General features: G+C 38.2%; 1 protein-coding gene across 1 annotated transcript in view; it reads left to right on the plus strand.

Moving 5' to 3' along the window:
• Positions 1–20312, plus strand: part of DDX10 (DEAD-box helicase 10) — a 191248-nt gene that overhangs the window by 127624 nt on the left and 43312 nt on the right. The window contains exon 17 of the mRNA XM_085309102.1: positions 3663–3719. Coding sequence (XP_085165228.1) covers positions 3663–3719 — 57 coding nt within the window. The remainder of the gene's footprint in view (positions 1–3662; positions 3720–20312) is intronic.

Consider the following 20312-nt stretch of genomic DNA (forward strand, 5'->3'; position numbering starts at 1 on the left):
CTATCCAATTTAAAAACTGTTTTATCCTGTTTTGTAATATCTGGTGGGTTCTTTTCTATCTCTGTTCTCTTTGACTTTTTCAAAGGTAAAATTTGAAAAGAATCAAAATTTTAGCAGAAAATTAAGAAACCAACTTTGACTCAAAAGAGCAAAGAATATACAAACAGGTTAGAAACTGGATGGGAAAGAGTGGAAAAGGAAGTATATTATCTCTCTCTGAAATGTAGCCTCTTTTCTGATACCCTTTTAGCTTTTCTGAAGTCTGTATCCTGAATTACTGGCATTCTGCTTGAGAGAAGTTAAATCATTGACTGTTTTAGACTTTTTTCCCCTTTTCCCCTTTTCTCTTCTCTTTTTTCTTTTCTTGAAGGTATCTTCCTCATATTTGAAGACAAAAAAAATTGCTACTGTCTTTCATATTGCTGGAATTCTGGAAAAAAACAAATCTTTTCCATGTGTACCACTGTGTGTTCTGACCACTGGATTCTCGTGCTTTCCGTAGGTGTGCCTACCATACAGCTCTCCGTGCTGCCATAATATTTCTTTATGGAAGCTCTCCTCCGTTTTATGAACGGGTCCATGTCCTGCACATTTCACAACCCTTCTTCCGTAGCTCTCTTGCCATTCTAGTGATGATGTGGGAGATTCCTGCAGTGGCTTCAGGTTCTGCATCCTTCTACTAGGAAGGTCCTGGCACCAGTTTCTRCAGGTTCTCTTTGAAGAGGTGTTATGTTTCTGTTACTTTTTAGTATCGCTTMTCACCTAGCTTCATGGATTTTTTCTTTTCTTCATGTTTTTTTTTCCTGTAAAGCGTGAGTGTTACTGAGATCTAACTGCGCTGGTGTTCTACAGATAATRTTTTTTAAATAGAGCCACCAGTATTGGTGTTTGTTGGTTGTATCATGCCATCACTAGGTTAAAGATTCGTAGAAGACTCTTGTTGTTTCACTTGGAAATTCATGTGTGAGATGTTTTTGGAATTTTTGACTGGACTCCCTTATGCTTGAGTGCTCTGAAAATAGTCTCCTTTTGCTTTTTCATACTACCTTGCCTTTGCCCTATGTTTCATTACTGTCCGAACTGCTGAGGCAAGAGATCATTTAGCTTAGAGGTAGTGCTAAGCAGTAAAATCCATTTTGGCTAAATTACTYGTATAAGAAGAAGAASAACAACAACAACAACAGTCAGGCTACTATTCAGTGAGATTGAATGTAAGATTAAAAGATAAAGAATTTTTACTGCTTTTTTTTGTTTGAAATGTTCTAGTTTTGATTTCACTTCTGATGTTGTTGCATTTATTGTATTTCCTGATCTCTAAGATGTAACACTCCTTCTTGATCCACCCTTTATTCATTTCTTGTAYGCTCCTTGCTTAGTCTTACTCTCCTCTTGAAACTTTTTTCTTGACATCAGCGTTCATTCTAATGARCTGGTTTGTTTCTTTTGTTTTGGCAGTTCAGCATCCATCAAAGATCTGTTTCAGTCTATTACCCATCCAAGTTTTGCTTGGGGGTTATTTTAAGTGAACTGTGTGGTAAAATTGCTGTATTTTCAAGATACGCATTTTGGCCATTGCAAAGTTATTCTTAAAATTTGAAATTGATTTAATGTAGCAAATGTATTTTGGCAAATACACAGTAAATCGGTTTAACTTAAAATATAGTAACAGTGAAAAACATGATGATGAAGAGGAAAAAATCATTATTTTAGTATCTGAACAGCTGGATCAAAATTGAAAAGGATCTTTCCATTTTACTAGAAAAAAAACAGAGAATTCTGTTTCTGAGCAATGTTTGCAAGCTCTGCTAAACATGTATCAGGAGCTTGATCATATTATGATAGTGGACTTTTGTATTTGCTTCCACTTATTAAAATTTGCTTTGAGGCTCATATGTGGGTTGTTCTTCAGTAGCTGCCTTTACTAAGATAAGACTGATTGTTGATTCAATTAAATTGTTAACTACAGAAATACTGCATGGATGAATTAACTCCTATTTCAGCACAACAGAAAGCTAATGAAGTGTGACCCAAGTTAAATAGTGGTTAGTACCATAATACAGCATTGATGTAAAAATTTGCAATTATACCAACATTTCTATTCAAAGATTTCAGATCATTTCTGAAGACAGTTGAACAATTGCTATTCCTATTTTGCAGATGAGGCATCTAAACCACAAAGCAGTTAGTGGCTAGTACAACTGGCTGTATTCTCCTCTGTGTCTAAGATTTGCAAAATGAAAGTTAGTGGCTAGTACAACTGGCTGTATTCTCCTCTGTGTCTAAGATTTGCAAAATGAAAGTTACAGTGTATCTCCTAAATCTACTTTTCAGGTATTTTAAATATATAACAGTCTTCCTAAACAAATCAGTCCTCAGAACCTCCTTTTTGAGGTCTTGGAAAATTAGAAGCCTCTTTTCAGGTTACTTCTATGGTGCTAAATGCATCTTTTAGGGAGTGATGGCCCTGAGGGATAAATGGTGCAGAGGGTTTGTGCTCACGATACTCAAGTACAGCATATTGTAGAGCAGACTGTCCATAACAAATATCACTTAGTCCCAGTGACTTTTTTTGTGCAATGTTATACCTTTGTGACCTTAGATGTAATTGTTATTTTTGGATTGTTTTTCTTGGTCCAAAATGCCTGAAACAATGTGAGGGCTGTGCTGCGTCCCACGACTGTAGTGTTTTTTATATAGCATGGGTTGCGTGCATTGACATAGAGCTTCAGTGTACTGAGGTGCTTGAGTGTGAAGCCTTCTGGAATAGCACTGGAGAACTGAACAGAGTGGATACAAACCTCATGCAGTTTTGTCCATATCTTCTCTGGGGATTGATCTTTATCTACTGAGACTTGTTTTGGAGGGAAGAGGTTGGTTTACTCCTAAAGAGAGTTGAAAGTAAGCTAACACGTACGTAGTTTGGACAATCAGGAGAATAGAAAATGCTGGGTAGTAGATATATCCCAGAAGAGACTATATTTAGACGCCAGTGCCAGGTGCTAATAACAACTTATATGGTCCAAAGAAACAAAAAAAAAAGGTGTATCGGATTGGTGTGAGTATTTTTATGCTAGCATAAAAAAGTTTCTATACCAATGTCATCAGCAGCACTAAGACAGAAGGAAGTGGTGTGGTTTTCTTCCAGCTAACATGTTTTAGATGCAGTCTAGGGCGTTGTGCTCTCACCTGTATTTCCTGCTTCATGAAATAGATAATTGTAAGTTATATTGACTCYGCAGTTGTTTTAGCACTTCTGAAGTTGATGAAATTGTTGTTTTACTGTGTAAATGGATTTGGTTTCATATTTAATCAGTGAAAAAACGTGACAAGCAWGATCTTTTGAAGTCATTTTTACTAACCTGTTTTAGATAAATACTAGCTTTGTCAAAATACTTAACTGCATGATTCCTTAAAGAGTTACAAGGCTTGGTGAAGATAAAATGTTTGAATCATTCTTGAATTTTAGATTTCCTTTAAGAGCAAGGAGATTGAATAATACCTCAGTCATATCTTTTTATTTGTCATTTTTCATCAATAATGTGTGTGATGACTGCCACCAGATTGGGTGCATTAAAAAAATCAAGGCAATTTTACTTTAATCTTAAAAGATTAAAACACCAGAAATTTGACTTTAAAACTGTTGATCTTGTTATTTGTTCTAGGAGAAAAGGCTAAAAGAAAAAGCAGCAAGGAGAGAAGCCAGGAATAAAAATGCAGAGGTAAGAATTTTTGTTGTTTTGATCAAGCTAATGATTGTAGTTTTGAAACTGTTTTTCAATTACTACATTCCTTTAATAAACCATAATTTAGTTAAYGACTCTTTAAAAATATTTTCTGTTTCCTTTTTCTTTCTTATCCGCTTGCTCTGATCTGGTTATAATGACATATGATGGAAAGATATGTAGCAAGCACACTTTTGCTCGGTAACACTAAGATGCTTATTTTATTTTATTTTCCTTTTGAGTTTCATCCTTTGCTCAGAGGAGCCTTTTGGAATTGCAGTCTCTTTATTCTGCATATTGAGTGAGTTGCAGCTGCAGTACTGATGCTGTTTTTTCTAAATTCTTGGACATGTATATAACTTGTTAYACACTATAGGCAAAAAGATTTTTGATGAAATCTCATTTAAACTTATTTCTGCTGAACTTTTTTTTTTTAAACAGCAAGTGTTACATTAAAGCCTGTTCCTTTCCCCTAGTAAGGCCCATATACAAACCTTTTGCTMTCTCTTGCAATAGAAGTACATTACTGTTTTTCTCATTGCTTACTCAGTTTTTCATGTTGTTTGGTTTATGATAARCTGAGATTTCATTCAACTGCAATGATTTTCCAAAACGTGGACACTGTAATGTGTATGGYTTTTCATACTGTGTCTCATTATTTTATACAAGAATAGTTACAATTTGTTCTTGGCAGTTAACAGAGATCTTACTCCCTTGAGTAAATCTGTAATGTTCTRTGTCAGGTTTTTCTGAACTGGCCAGGCACTGAGAGGCTTAAGTACAGGGAGATAACTCATACCRTAGTTCTGAAGTGGAAAGTAATTACAGTTCGAGATGAAAAGCTTAGTTGTATTAAGTATGATTCTGTCTTCAAAGATGGCAAGCTGTGAGAGCTGTTGGCATCATGACTCCCCAATCAAGCAATACAAATTTTCTGTGTGTAATTGAATGTATAGAAAATGCATGCTTTTTAATGTATTGAGCATTAAAAATGTGGAATGAATGATTAACAAATGTCTTAATATGGGGAGGAAACATTGGACGAATCAGGCAGTATCACATTCATACGTGTTCAGCAGTTTATTAGTTTCACCTCTTTTTAAGGATAAAAATCCCGACATCATGTTATTCAGCAACTGGAGAAATAAACCTGTGCCTTCCAAAGAAGTCTGCTTTTACATACTTACCACATCCTCATTGTTTCTAATCAAATGAATCTCTCTCTACTGTTTGAAAATGAATTAAGTTGATTTCTATTAAAGAATTACTTTTGCTCTATGAGCATGCGCATGTATACCGTATGGCTTAAGAGCAGAGCCTCACCCTAAGAATCTTATAAAATAAAAATAAATTTGATATCATCCTTCTCTCTTCTGTGCAACACTTGCGCTTTGAATTCTGCCTGTCGGATTTACTAGTCCTGTTCCAGTGCGGGAACGGCTTGCTCTTTCCAAGTGTGCTATGTAAATCTGTTATTCCTTGGGCTTCACGCTCTCCCCGAACTGCTCGTCTCACCCTGTGCGAGAAGCCTTGCGAGCTGATGCGACTCCTCTGCATGGGGAAGCCGGCGGGGTGGTTTCTGCAGGGGCTGCGATGGCTCTGCGTGGGGGGAGCCTGCACGGGGGCTCGTTTGGAGGGCAAGTGCTTCCCCTGCGGTGGGCTGGCAGTGGGGAGCCAATGACCCCTTTGGGGTACAGAGTATTATTTATCATACTGTTATTATTATTATTATTTATTTTATCAATAGTTTCTTTTATCAGTATCATCAGTAATAGCCCACGGGATATGATACAACCAAAACTATGTACTTCTACATTCTAAATATGAAATAATAATTCATCAACTATGACTTCTGTACTGCTGCTTCAGTATAATTCATATATTGTTGTCCTGTTTTGCCTTGTGCCATGTTGGTTATTGGACAGTACTTGCTGACATGTTGTATCTTAACATGCTGCTTGTTTCCAAAATGAAAAATAAGGGAATGTATTTGGAACTAAAACATAATGGTTTACATTTTTTTTTATTATTTTTACACTTTAAACAATGCATTTGTGAGATTGGATCTTAAATTCAGACTATGATACCTTTTATTTTTAGTATTTTTCTGTCCTGTATTTGTTCATCTCTCTTCAGTCCTGTGAATCTTGACTTCCTGATGTTTTTCATTTGCTGTACCTGTTTTTTTTACCCCTTGCCTACGCTTTTTAATAACAGCTTTCCTTTGATCTTTTACTGCCATAGTATTTGGAAGAGGAGAGGGAGTAACTTCATTTTAACATAGTTCTTCATGTCTTTCATTTGAGTGCAGTAGTTTTAATGTCTAAAGTGCAGTATTTTTAATGCCTCGTGTAAGTGCAAGCCTGTCTGTCTGCCAACAGTGAGGAAAGTTAAGATCACAACAGAGCTCGACCTCATACTTTTTCTTCTGTGTCATGGGAGCCTAAAGCAATTGCAGGGGCCATAGGCTGGGATGGGGCATGCTCACTACAAATGGAATTTAACAGCCAGATTCTAACTTGCTGTAYTAAATGTGCATGACAAGGGGATTAGATGAGTCAGTAACTTCCGTGTTATTAACTCCACCTTGGATGATCCCCATGCAATAAATAGTCTGGTAAGAAGTGAAGACTCTAAAAGGGTATTTTGGAGATGATGTTTCCTGGAATTTATGACCATTAATTATATTTGAATGCAAAAAGCTGTGAAGTCAGGTAAAAAGTCTTTTTTAAAACATATATATTACTATATATTTAATGCATACATATCTAGAGAAGAGAAACTGGAGACTTGGTCTTCCCCTCCCCCATCAACAGATGTTTAATTTTCTCCTAGTTTAAGAGAATTTGATATTTACAAATGTAGTGTCTTCCTATGAAGAAAGAAAATACTTTGTCATCACTCAGAATTGATAACATTGTGATCCTAAAGCCCTATCACAGACTTTGGTAAGGTTTACTCTAGGCTGCTTGAAAATGATCCTGGGAAAATTAGGTGGTCAGATTGTCTTTTGGTTGACAAACTATGTATAATGCAATATGCAGAATATGTAAAAGTATGGATAGACATTTCAAGGCAATGTCTGGCATGTTATAAGGGCTAGGCCTTTTACAAAGCCACCCTTGGTCTGAAGCAGAGCCAGCTCCTATGTCTTGCACTCTGAGCTGGGAGTGCTAACAGCATTGTGCAGGGGAGGTGATGTAGCTCCACGTGTAATAGCTCTTGCTGGCATTAACTTGGCTCAGAATGAGTCTATCCTGCTCACACACGTGGTTGGAGGTGGTACTTCCCTTAGGAGAGGAACAGCGAGGAAGTGATACTGGTGGCTGCTGCTCTCCCTAATTCTACACTGCATCCTCCACTGCTCCACATGTGCCTTTGGCCTCAAGTGAGGTGTTAGGAAAATGCTAGGAGCCAGACTGGGTGCAGGTCACCAGCTGAGATGGTAAGCTCTCATGAACCATTGCTCTCTGAGGACCATATCCATGTCTCTGAATAGCCCAGTCCCCCTTGCCCTAGTAATGAAGGGCTGATTGTGGTGTACATTATTAGAAGCGGGAGCAGTCAAATTTCTGTAATCTATCACATATTTATTTCTTAATATAAATAATTAAAGGACATTTAGATCTCATTTGAAATGTAAAACAGAAGTTAAAGCTGCAATGACGCTAAACATGGCTGTATTTCTCATTTAGTGAGTTTAGTGTTTTGCTGTTCTATGCCTTAGAGCAGTACTGATGTGTTAAGAATGCTAAAGTGAAGAGGGGTTTTTTTTGTTATTAAGAAAATTAATTTTACAGTAAAGCTGTTTTCCAAAAGCATTTGAACAGGTCTGTGGGATTGCATGGGATGGGATGGGATGGGAAGGGGACTAAAGCAGGAGTCCAGCTCCTGTGCTGATTTGCTCCAGTGCTGATTTGCTTTGGGATCCTCAGCTGTGTACATCCATACAAAAAAATAACTACATCCTAGAGGGCATCAGCATCTGCCAGGAAAAGTTTGGGCAGTGTTTGTGAGCAGTGCCAGGAGACAAATTTTGCTCAGTCATGACAATTTGGTGGATCCAGCCACTGACTGCCATGGAGCAATTACAAAAGGGGAAGTACTTGTATACTAGGTGTTAAAATAAGAATAAAGCATAATTTAGTTATCTTTCCTCTACCTATTTCTTGCACCAACCACTATTCAGTCATTCTGAGAATAACCTTCCCAAGCATTTGACATTTTAAGACCTTATGGTATAAATTGTGTAGACTGGTTGTTCAGCAATTGTCATCTGACTAATTGCTTAATAAAATCTTTGAGTGTTGTGGGTTTGAATGTGAGTGGTGATAGTAACTTCTGTTTGTGTTTGGCCCTCAATTCCTGTGTTGTGCAGGCTGGATAAGTTGATCAGTGTACCAAAGCTTTATACTTTATGGCTTTATATTTCATGAGATTATTTTCCTCTTTGGGTTATTGCATCAATCACTTTATTCATTATTTTCTTAGAGTCACAATCTTAAAAAGACTCGAACACCACAGAAAACTGATTGTGTTGCATGTTATAAAAGTAATGTAGCTCTCCTGGGTAATTTGCAAATCACTTGTATTTGTCAGTATAGATTACTTGCTTTATGGCAATATGCACACTTTTGATAAGATTTACCCAGTGCTATTATCCAAAGCAAAAGGAAAACCTAAGTGGGGAGAGACTGGCAGATGAAAGGTGATTTACTCCAAGGTCAGAGAGTCACAAAATGGTTGGAAGGGACCTCTGGAGATCATCTAGTCCTACTTCTCTGTTCAAGCAGGGTCACCTGGGGCATGTTGCTCAAGACCCTTTTCAGACAGTTTTTGAATATCTCCAAGGAAGGAGACTCCACAACCTCTCTGGGCAACCTGTTCCAGTGCTCTGTCACACACTAAAGAAATTTTCTCCTCATGTTCAACTCAGACATGTTCTCCTCAGTTCAGACAGAGCTTCCTGTGTTTCAGTTTGTGCTTTTTGCCTCATGTCCTATGACTGGGCGCCACTGAGAAGAATGTAGACCCATTCTCTTTACATATACACATTCAGATACATATACACATTTGATAAGATCTCACCTTAGTCTTCTCTTTCTTGAAGCTGAACAGTCCYAGCTCTTGCAGCCTTTCCTCATATGAGAGAGGCTCCAGTCCCTTTATCATCTTTGTAGCCCTCAGCTGGACTCTCTGCAGTAGTTCCATGTCTCTCTTGTAGTGGGGAGCCCAACAGTGGACACAGTACTCCAGATAAGGCCTCACCAGGGCTGAGGAGAGGGGCAGGATCACCTCYCYYRACCTGCTGGCAACACTCTTCCCAATGCACCCCAGGAGACCATTGGCCTTCTTGGCCACAAGGGCACCTTGCTGGCTCATGGTCAACTTGTCATCCACCAGCACTCCCAGGTCCTTCTCCACAGGGCTGCTCTCCAGAAGGTCAGCCCCCAGCTTGTGCATGGGGTTATTTTTCCCTAGGTGCAGGACTCTGRGCTTGCCCTTGTTGAACCTCACGAGGTTCCTCTCCGCCGAACTCTCCAGCCTGTCCAGGTCTCTCTGAAGGGCAGCACAGCCCTCAGGTGTGTCAGTCACTCCTCCCAGCTTGGTATCCTCAGCAAACTTTCTGAGGAGGCACTCTGTCCCCTCATCCAGGTCATTGATGAAGAAGTTGAACAGGACTGACCCCAGCACTGACCCCTGGTGGACACCACTAGCTACAGGCCTCCAGCTAGACTGTGTGCCACTGAAGACAACCCTCTGAGCTCTGCCTTTCAGCCAGGTCTCAATCCATCTCACTGTCCACTCACACTTCCTGAGCTTGTTTAGGAGGATGTGATGGGAGACAGTGTCAAAAGCCTTGCTGAAGTCAAGGTACACAACMTCCACTGCTCTCCCCTMATCTATCCAGTCAGTCATGCCATCAGAGAAGGCTATCAGATTGGTTAAGCAGGGTTTCCCCTTGGTGAATCCATGCTGGCTGCTCCTGATCACCTTCTTCTCCTCCATATGCCTGGAGATGGCATCCAGAATGCGCTGTTCCACCACCTTTGCAGGGATGGAGGTGAGGCTGACGGGCCTGTAGTTTCTTGGGTCCTCTTTCTCGCCCTTTTTGAAGACTGGAGTGACATTGGCTTTCTTGAATTCCTCAGGCACCTGTGCTGTTCTCCATGACCTATCAAAGGTGATGGAGAGTGGTTTAGCAATGACATCTGCRAGTTCCCTCAGAAAATACTGACCTCCTCCCACCTATCTTGTTGTACCTGTCAGTACTTAACCGTCAGTGTGATTTGAGATACAAAGGCTGAATGTAGCTCAAGAAGTCTTTGTGGCCAGTGGCAAAATTGAAATGAGAAGGGGACCAAGAGTCTAATCCCTTGGGAACTTGTGGCCAAGAGTCCACTGGGAAAAATATAATCCTCAAAATGTTCTGAAAATTGTGTATCCACAGTATATTGTTCCTGGGGTTATTGGAACTGACTTGTACTGTCTGACAGCCCCACTTATGCTTTGATTTTCCTTTTCCTTGAGATCTAGCCTACAACCTCATGATTAGGCTGGAGTTGCTAGATTCCCTGCGTTTGGGGAAAAAACAATTTCAGCATGGAGATGGGTATATGAGAGTGAAGGATGAATTTGAATATTTGAAACCAATGGTTCCCAAATCTCTTTGATTTCATCACTAAACATTGTTGGGAAAATCTTGTGGAATACCCTGTACCCTAATGATCAGAGAGTCAATGCTGAAGGTGAAGGTGCTTTAGTTCTGGTCACCGCTCGTGGCCCTTTGGAAGGTGTTGAGGAACCTTTGCTTTGGATCCCTGCAATTTCTGCAGTTCAAACAGAGTTTTAGGGCTAGATCCTTCCAGAGGTCTGGAGTATGTGGAGATCGTGCAGTTCCTTGTGCTCATGGAAAACCTCAGGAGAGCGACTCTACGCTGTCTCTTGTTAACACTGTTTGATAGTTGCAAAGGACTTAAAATTGTTCCTTATTAACATTAACAATTGTTCTTGATTCTGCAGACCAAAAGAACTGCAAAAACCTAGCTGAGTAGTTCTGCTCAACTACAAAATCTTCAAGTATTTCAGTATTGCGGAGACTGCAACTGAAATTACTCTGGGAGTTAGATTTTAAGGTTACGCTTCTTACTGGAAACAAATGACTTACTTTTAGTTTAGAAGTCACTCTGGTCTGCGAGCTCTTGCAAAACGTATACATATTCAAAAAAACTACAAGTAATTTTTTGAGTTTTTTTAAACAGTATTGTGTTTGCATAGTTTCTTGAACTCTATGAATGAACAGAGTAATTGGGTACTGAAGAACAGGTATGATGTCAATATTTTAACCCATTGACTTAGTAATTTCAAAAAGATTTTTAAGGTGGAATCACAATTTCAAGTTCAAGTTTTTAAAGCAAAAACAAGAAATCACTGATTTTGAATTACCTGTATTTAGAAATATTTTTAAATCAATATATTCTACAATATTTATATTAATATTTAAAAACAGATAGTGTATCTATAGTATTTTTATGTACATTCTGCTTATTAGAAATAACATTGATGATTTCAGTTAATATGACACTTAAATTGTTTTAATTAAAGCTGTCATAAATCCTTTCTTTTTGGCGTTAAAAATGTGTATGATCAAATCAATATTTCTGTGTCCTATACCTGGACAATTAACAAAGGAGGAGTCTTATGGATTAGTTTTCCAGTTATGTACACATCTGTGAACTTTCTCATTGCAACCACCAGCATGTGGAGAATTTGGAGTATGTTTGTGAGTTTGACCATTTAAAATAATGAGACATAGTCATAGCAAGTAAATTTTGCGAGTGTAAAGTTCATAACTGTTATTTTTTTATCATTTGTGATATGTAATGACGGCCCACTGCTCTGTGCACAGTAAACTGTTGATTTACCAGTCTTGGCAGAAGCCCAGGCTTGAGGAGCAGTGGCCCTTGCACATGCCCTCTTATCCCCTGAAGGTCTGCTGGAATGAGGTAGTTGCATGCAGGACCAACCTAACCACGTTTTCATTGCCGTGTCTGCCATATCTTTTCACAAGTTAATGGGCAATTTAGTCAATGTAGCGTCTTTGGTAACTTTGCAAGATTCAGTTAGTGTTAAAAATATACATTTATTTTTAATAATTTAGGGTTTTCTTCTTTATACTTCAAATATTTATGTAAGATGTGCCTGATGCTAAAAATCTAGGTTTTCAAAAGTTTGAGGGGTATCTCCTGAAAGTCAGAAAATAACATTTGGGCTTCAGTATGCTGTCATATTATTATTATGTTTTTTGAGGTGATGATGCACTTTACCTAAAGGTGCCTTCATTAATTTTTTGTGGTGGCCTATAAAACTGACCCATATGAAAATTGCAGTATTTTCCTGTAGTGGGATTTTATAAGAAGTGTTGGCAAATTGCCTTTGACTTTCAGATCTAGTCCTCACAGACTGGTTTAATAGGTTCAAAATACATATTTCACAAATGATTCATCATTAAAAGAGTATTTGTCAGTCTTATTTGAAGATAAAGTCTGAAGACTTAATAATTTACAATATCAAATTGACCTTTCTCTTGCAGCTGACGGAATATATAAGCATAGATTACTCTTTTCAGTTGTATTTGTTTGTTATTAAGGCATTCTCTGAATTATATTACTAAATTTTAAYTGCTGAATTTCAGAGAGCTCTCAGTGGGTGTTTGCTGTACGCTCAGTGTTTTGAGAAGACGTGCTCCTGTATTCATTGCAGTGTGCTTGCTTCACTTTAAGTGTTACACACTTGTTTTCAGTCAAGTGTGGTCTTTTTGCAGAGAAACGGCATTTCCCCGCAGGCACGTCTGCCTTCTTTGCCCTCTTTGTGACTTTTCTTCGTCACAGACCACCTCCGTATTCTAGGTGAGCCAAGGCGTCTCCAGCTGTTAACGGCAGATTTAATTTTCCTCGTGCAGTAGGAGAGAACGGGAGGATGGTGGGGGTTGAAGCATCCGTGTGAGTGGCGTGTTGCATGGATGCGTGCTGAGCAAATGCTTCTCATAATGGAAACGGAGGCAGCTGCTTAGGGTGCAATTTATTTTGGCCYAGTCTTGCTTTGCTATGGCACGTGTAATGGTATTACATTTTTTAGATGTTTTTCTTAAGGCTTATGTGCAAACTTTCCTGTAAAACTTGTTTATCTTTTCTTATGTATGTGTGGATTTTGTATATATTAACAGGCTGAGCCTCCGGAAGATTAAACCATGATTGCCAAAAACCGATGTTTAAATAACTTTAACTTCAAAATCATCYGGCAGAGCTCATTGAATTAGATTTTTAATGCCCACTTGCTTGCTTACTTAGATGCCTAACTACTGAATTTCACGTTTTTATCTGTATGTTGCAGTTTCTGTTCTTCATTATTTTTTAAAAAAATCCTCATTTGACAATCTGATTAATACTCCTACTTTTTTTTAGTCTCTAATAAAATGAATATCTCAATTCTACTGCACATCTGAGTTTCCTCAAGAGAAATGGTATGTTGGTTTCTTCCTTCCTTCTGCCTGCACTTGTTAATGAATATTTCTTTCAAGAAACTCTTAAAATTGAAATCCGATCCTTCAGCTTTTAACTCTCTGCTTTTTTACATTTTTACTTGCAAGCTTATGGTAAAGAAACAAGAAAAAATATTCTTTCCCGTAAGATCTTGTTTTTTTTTCTTAGTTATTTTGGTTACAATTCTGGGGGAGCTTTTGATAAGACATGAATATGGAGTTGTGAGAATAGAGGGACAGGATGATCATCCCTAGTTTTTCTGCTGTGTTAGCGAAGACAGAAGATTATGCTCTTCTTTTGCTGTAAATGACTTTCTTAAATTTCTAGGGTAACACTCGAGAAACATCTCCAGCAGTTAAGTTAAGCTGCAGGCGGATTGCACTGCTTAATTCAGTGCTCTGTAGGGAGCTTTTCGTTTCTAAATAATCCATATAAATTGTGTAGCATTGGAACAGGATCCTTAAAGCCATCTCAACTTCACTGCTGAGCTTCAGAGCTTTCAACGTGTTATGGAATAAATGCTTTTCTTTATTGCAGAAAAACAATATTTTGGCATTGAGGGAAAACCTCGCTGTATAGTTCCTTTGCCTTTTCCTCTTTGCCCGTGGTTGTGAGCTTCAGGAGGAGCTGCGCTGCACAGTCCAGTTCCTCTCCGTGTGGGACTGCAGTAGCACAGGGAAAGCAGTAAAAGAGCTCTGTTACTTTCTTGCGCAGATGCCTTTCTGAGGGTAATAATTGAACCCCAATAGCTTAGCTTATGTAGGTTTTCTGTTTTCTATTTCTCTTCAGATACAYATTTTATCTATTTGGGCGATGTATTTCAGCTCAATACATGTATCCAGAAAAACATAAGCCTGCGTAAGACATTCCCCCCGAGCTTCCCAGTTGCACTCCAGCACGGACTGACTCATTTCACGCTAACTGTACAGCCCTGTCTTCCATAAGCTTACAGACAGGAAGAAGAGTGCCCTGAGCCTTAGCTTTGGGCTTCCATCCTGTTGCTCTTCGGTAAATAAAAATTTAGAAGACTGTGTAAGATGCTGTGATCACAGTGCACTGATATATGAGCCTAATTACTCTGCCCTTTTTAATATTACGCTATTCAAATATGCTGAAGTAGCACATTGCTGGTAAGTTTTTTTAAAAAAAGGAAGAGGCAGTTCTAGAGTGCTACAAGCTGTCCTTTCGTTGTGTGTTTTCATCTTAGACAATAAACACAGACCACTGTTTGAAGTYACTTGTCATGATATGCCATTTGTGAATGTTTCCTGCTATGACTTTTATACRTGTCTTGTAACCAGTATTTGAAATTTCTCTCCCTCAAAGCACAAATTTTAAAGCTGTCACGCCAAACTCATTTGCTTTATTCCAGAAGGAGACTCCATATATGTTTCAAGCAGCAGATCCAGCTGTTGTTTATTAGTGTGGAGTTGTTTGTGGTGCTTCTTGCCTCAGCACACTCCTTGGGTGCTTTTACTACTACAGTATGTTCTAATAGACTGGAAATGAAATTTTGAACATCTTAAACTTCTTYCCTGCCTCCACCCCCAATCCTGAAGATGTGGAAAACCCAAAACAAAATCCAGATCTAATGATCTGAAATTTGCAGCAGCTCTCACACAAAACTTTTAAGAACATGAAATTCTGCCTGTTTTGGCATGCCTTCTTCTATGAACAGTCCTGTCTGGTGAGAATAGTATGTTCTGTTGTGAACAACGTGGGTATTCATACGCCTCAATACTAGCTGTATAAATGTGATGCAAATGGCTGTATTTCATAAGCTGGATCAGAACTCTTCACATTTTATTTTGAATCTTGATTTTTTTCTTGGTATTACTCTGAGCTGTTTTCCTACYTTCATTCTATGTATTGAACTTTCTTAGAATATAATGCTTTGGATGCAGGGCCTCTACCTTCCTGCACATTTCAGGTATGAACTTCTTAGGAATGAGTTGATTAGCAGWTGAGCTAATGTAGTCTTTCAGATGTGTTTATATGGTACTGACATCCTCATGCCATAAGGATTCATAGTTAGTTTTAAATTAAGCAGCTCTGTTTTCTCACCATCCCTTCTGTTTATATTCTTAGAATGTGTTGCTTGCAGCGCTGTACGTAGTCTGCTGTATCTGCCGTCAGCAATCATAATTGCTACTAGTGATGAAAATTGATTTGTGCAATCAGAAAACCATTATCTGCACTCTGACTGATAATCCTGCAGTTGCCGACATTTTAAAATTCTTCTGGTGGCTGCTTTCAGAATTCTCCAGGGTTTTGTAGGCACCAGGATTCCAGCTGCTTTCTGCTGAATTTTAAATGAGCATTAAAAGGAAAGGAAAGAGCTCTCTTTGACTTTCTCAACAATTTTTTCAGACTGTTTTTAAAGATCTAGTGTTTTATCAGATTCCTTCTTTACCTGATATACTAGGTCAGCAGTGTAGTATCTCCTGTTTTACCACAGCAATGCAATCTTTGGAACAATGTTAAAGAGAACAGAATACCTATCAGATGCAGTGATTAAACAATACAGTTGGTTAGAAAACCCTAAACTTGTAACGAGTGTATGGTTATTGAACAGCGCATGGAGAATCAGGCAAACCTCATGCTTCCTCAGGCAGAGCACTACCTCTTTTTGAGGGAGTCCATTAGGACTCCTGGTATTTTCCTGTGCTGCCTTCAGTTTTCCCTCAAGTTTCCTTTTCCTCAGAGCAATACATGATTTTATTTTTCCATCTTTACTCTATTTAATATATCTGTTTCCTCTTTTTTTCTGTATTTTTTTAATGAGATTTCTTTGGGTTTCCAGGATTCTACTTTCTTGTTTCTCTTTTCTCTCTTTCTGCTTTTTCTGAAGGAGCTAAATTCAAGCTGCTCCTGCTTTTTATTGTTTACTTTCTATTGTGTGGAAACTAAGAGCAGAAACAATACAGATCATGAGRAGAAAAAGTAATAACATCGTCTGGGAGGAAAACCTTAAAAAATGCTTAGTTTTTAGGGAAAAGTTTTTCTGTCTCTACTCTCTGGTCAGGGGAATTCATAACTAACTTGATGTTCCTTCAAGTAAATATATACAGTTTTGCTGGGCTGTGCAATTGTCGTACTGCTGGATAAATGCTTGTTTTCCAGCACCACTGCCTCATCATTCTAAGAGGGACTGAAAAACGAAGTCTGTTTTACGACTTGCACAGGCTCGTCCTCTTGCAAAAAAACATTGGCTGAAAGAACATCAGGAAGGATTCAAAGCTAATCACTCTAAGCTTAAAAAAAAAAGTCCRAATTAAAGAATTCAAGTTTCCAGTGCTTGTCCCTTTCTGTATGTATTTAGTGGTGCGRATGGTGGAAATGATTCTCTTCCTCCCCCTGTGCTGGATTGCACTCCCTGCTGAGCAGGGTCTTCTCAGATGCTTACTAGTCCAGTGAATGGTTGATTTGAAAATACTTTATTTGACAGACATGTGAGACTCGGCTTCTCAGCTCAATTCTTTAACTTCCTTTGCATAATTTCTATCCTTGTTACCACTGCAAAATGCAATTTACTGTACTGTAATAGCTGCGAATTGAGACTTGTCCTGTATATTATTGTGACGTGTGGTTGAGGTAAATGTATGCAAGCATCTATAAACAGTTCTTGCAAAAGTTTTTGTGCCATTCCTACCCATCCTCTTTCTTTTGTATAGTGTTTTCCCTAAGACCTGGAAATAGATTAGCTAAATTTATGGTAACTCCTTAGATGCTGAGTCCTTAGTGATGATTTTTGTACCATAGATAGTCATAGCTTGGTATTACCCTTGTCCACAGTCTCCTTCCTTCACTTACATTTGTGATTTTCTTTCATTTTACATTTGATACTTGTTTTTCCTTTATCTTTGAACTTCTATTTTAGTGAGGAAGGGAGGAAGTTAAAATCTTCCCATGTGAAATTTTCTAAGTTGCTATTATAGAAATGAACTATATCCATAATAATCTGGGAGATTTTTTTTTTTCACATGATTGTACGTTTGGAGCGATGGCTGTGTGGGGGCACTTTGTAGTTATGCAGTGTGTTGTTCTTGTTCTGGGCTTCGCTTGTGCAGAGCTTTCCAGTCATTTCACATCTCCATCCCTGGAAAGCTGATGGAACAGCTCATTCTGGATGTCRTCTCCAGACATATGGAGGATAAGAGGGTGATCAGAAGTAGCCAGCATGGATTCACCAAGGAGAAATCCTGCTTAACCAACCTGATAGCATTCTRTGATGRAATGACTGTCTGGGTAGATGAGGGGAGAGATGACAGGGACAAACTCTTTTCAGTTGTCCTSTGTGASAGGACAAGAGGCAATGGGYAGAAATTGAAGCACAGGCAGTTCCGCCTGAACRTGAGGGGGAATTTCTTCMCTGTTGAGAGTGASGGAGCACTGGCACAGGTTGCCCAGMGAGGTTGTGGAGTCTCCTTCTGTGGAGATCTTCAAGGCCCACCTGGATGCAATCCTGTCTACCATGCTCTAGGTGACCCTGCKGAGCAGRKMGGTTGGACTAGSTGATCTCCAGAGGTCCCTTCCAACCTTACTGATTCTATGATTCTATGTCATGGTAGATTTGGGACGTAGTCAACTGAGTACTTAGACAAATGTGGGAGCACCAACAACAYGTATGTTTGTGACATGGGAAAAAACAGTCTCATGGCTCCAAAAATAGATTACTACAGTTTCCCAGTACATTGGCTCTGATCTTCCTCTCGGTTTGTGACAAATGCTTYTGAATAAGTAGAACTGCTTTGAAAGCAGTTGTGCAAAATAAACTTTGATCACTGATAGATAAGTAAAGCATTTGTTACCGAGGAGAAAAATCTCAGGGTAGTACTGGGAGAGAATTTTTAATGCAGTTATTTGCTACTTGATTTTCCATGTAGTTTTATAAATGGATAGCAACATAGCAGTTTTATGAAGTAGTCCATAATACATTCTTTAGGTTATTGTTTATGTGGTACTGTATTTCAGTATATTGTATCAAAAATCATTTTTTTAAATTGATGTTCAGATTAATTAATTCATAAATTCAGTGACCAGTATGTAATGGGATTGGAAAGTTTATGCAAGAAAAATATGCAATATCTGGTGATATATTGCTGTCCTCTGTTCATTCTTGTTGGACAAACTGCAGGGTTTGACCTACAAACCTAGGGTTTGTAGCTTTTGGCTAACGAGAAATTGTGGGTGGACAAGAAAGTATGGTTGACTGATTAGTTACACTTAAAGTCAACTTACATTTACTTGATTGATTTACCATAGTGACATATGAGCTGGAAATTAATTAAGACCATTAGGTGTTACTTTAAATAGTTATCTCAAACAGTCTTTTTTATGACAATTCACGTGCTGTTAAAATGTCAAATTATTAGTGTTTTTATTTTCCTTATACCCAAATACTCTAGCAGATCACAYTTGTATTTCTAACACTAGCTCTTCAGAAAATGACCACTGTGTTCAAGGTGTCTAACTTACATATCTAGGTGACTAACTTAAAAGATTCATAYGGCTTATGAAATTCAGTCTCAGGCACTTGAGCTCGTGTGGCAAAATACTATGAATATTACAAGATGTAACCCATTTCTTTGGGTTTATATTATATTATATTACTCCAATTTAATTTTTAAATCATTCTTATGCTATGTTTAACTTAAGAGAACACACTAAATTCACCAATACCTTGTTTTGTGAGCTGCTGCCTGCTACTGTACAGCATTAAGAAACTGCTTAGGGCTTGGAGTCAGCTGGTCTTGTGCTTCTGTTGTGGCTATTATGAAGATAGGATATAAAAAAAATGGATATTCTGAGAGTTGATGTCTGCTCAATGCTGCTGATGTAGGTGGTTAGTGGCAGATTTAGGTTTTTGCTCAGTTCCTCTTCTCTGGTCAAAGATGTCCTTTTAGATATAAATATATGAGTGCTGGGAGCTTTCTAAGTTGCTTCTGTCCCCTTTGAGATATGAAAATTTTATTTTTATTAAATCATTTTGTTTTGAATTTCAATTAGGCTGTCAGTCATGTAATTATCAGATCTATTTTGAACAAATATTCGCTAGTGTTTGTAGCTCCARCCTGCACTTCCTCTTTATTTATGGTAAAACACCAATTTCTTAACTACTCATTTGTCATATCTGAAAATGTGCCCCAACATGCCGTTATAAAAGCCTGTATTGTGTATTTTCCTTTAAGGAACACTTTTGTCTACCCATCAGGCTTGAATATTTTTAATGCTATTTATGACCATAGCATTTAACATTTGAAAATACAAATTTTATGTAATTATTTTATGCCAAACCTTTGCACACTGAGATTCCTATTAGCCTACCAGTCACAATTATGCAGATATTTTGATATTTTATTTCAGTACTTGTTTGCAGCTTCCTTCCTGAGCAGCACAGCTTTTTACAGTGCTAAAAATTACTATGACATGTCCTGTTATACYCAGAAGTAAAGAGCAATATCAAGATGGATGCTGTGTCATTAAAGAGGTGAAACAATTACTGAAAACTGGCTCCACTGAATAAGAGGAAGAAAAGGATGGAGGGGCCTTGTTGAACATTTTGGCACTTGTGAGCCCTCCCGTGCCCTCCATCAGGACCTCTTWGCATCACATCTGAAAGATTTTATTTTTAGTGTTCAATTTCACCTTACTGCCAGGATGGCAACAGAAGTTAGCCAAAATTAAAGTTGCATGTATAAGTAAAATACTATGTTGTAGTTGTATTGCAAGGCATCAAAAAACAAAACAAAACAAAAAATAACGCAGTATTTTTCCCCCATCTCCCTTCCTGTAGGCCTTTACCAGTCTTGTGGACTTTGTGAGATTTTGTRTGCTGTTGTCTCCTTTGGCATAACACAAAGGCATTAGCAAAGTGAAATAACCAAAAGATGAGTGAGTTTAAACAAAATTCATAAGCTTCCCACAGTGGTGGAAATAAGACATTGCAATTTGAGACTAGTTCTTAGCTGCCTATGAGCTGCCTATGAGCTGCCTATGCGCTGTTAAGTATATTAAACAAAAACAACAAAAAAGGAGTTATTTTGAA

Source organism: Rhea americana, unplaced genomic scaffold (assembly GCF_003343005.1).
Source record: "Rhea americana isolate MKP2758 unplaced genomic scaffold, rheAme1 scaffold_29, whole genome shotgun sequence".
In the NCBI taxonomy this organism is placed as follows: domain Eukaryota; kingdom Metazoa; phylum Chordata; class Aves; order Rheiformes; family Rheidae; genus Rhea; species Rhea americana.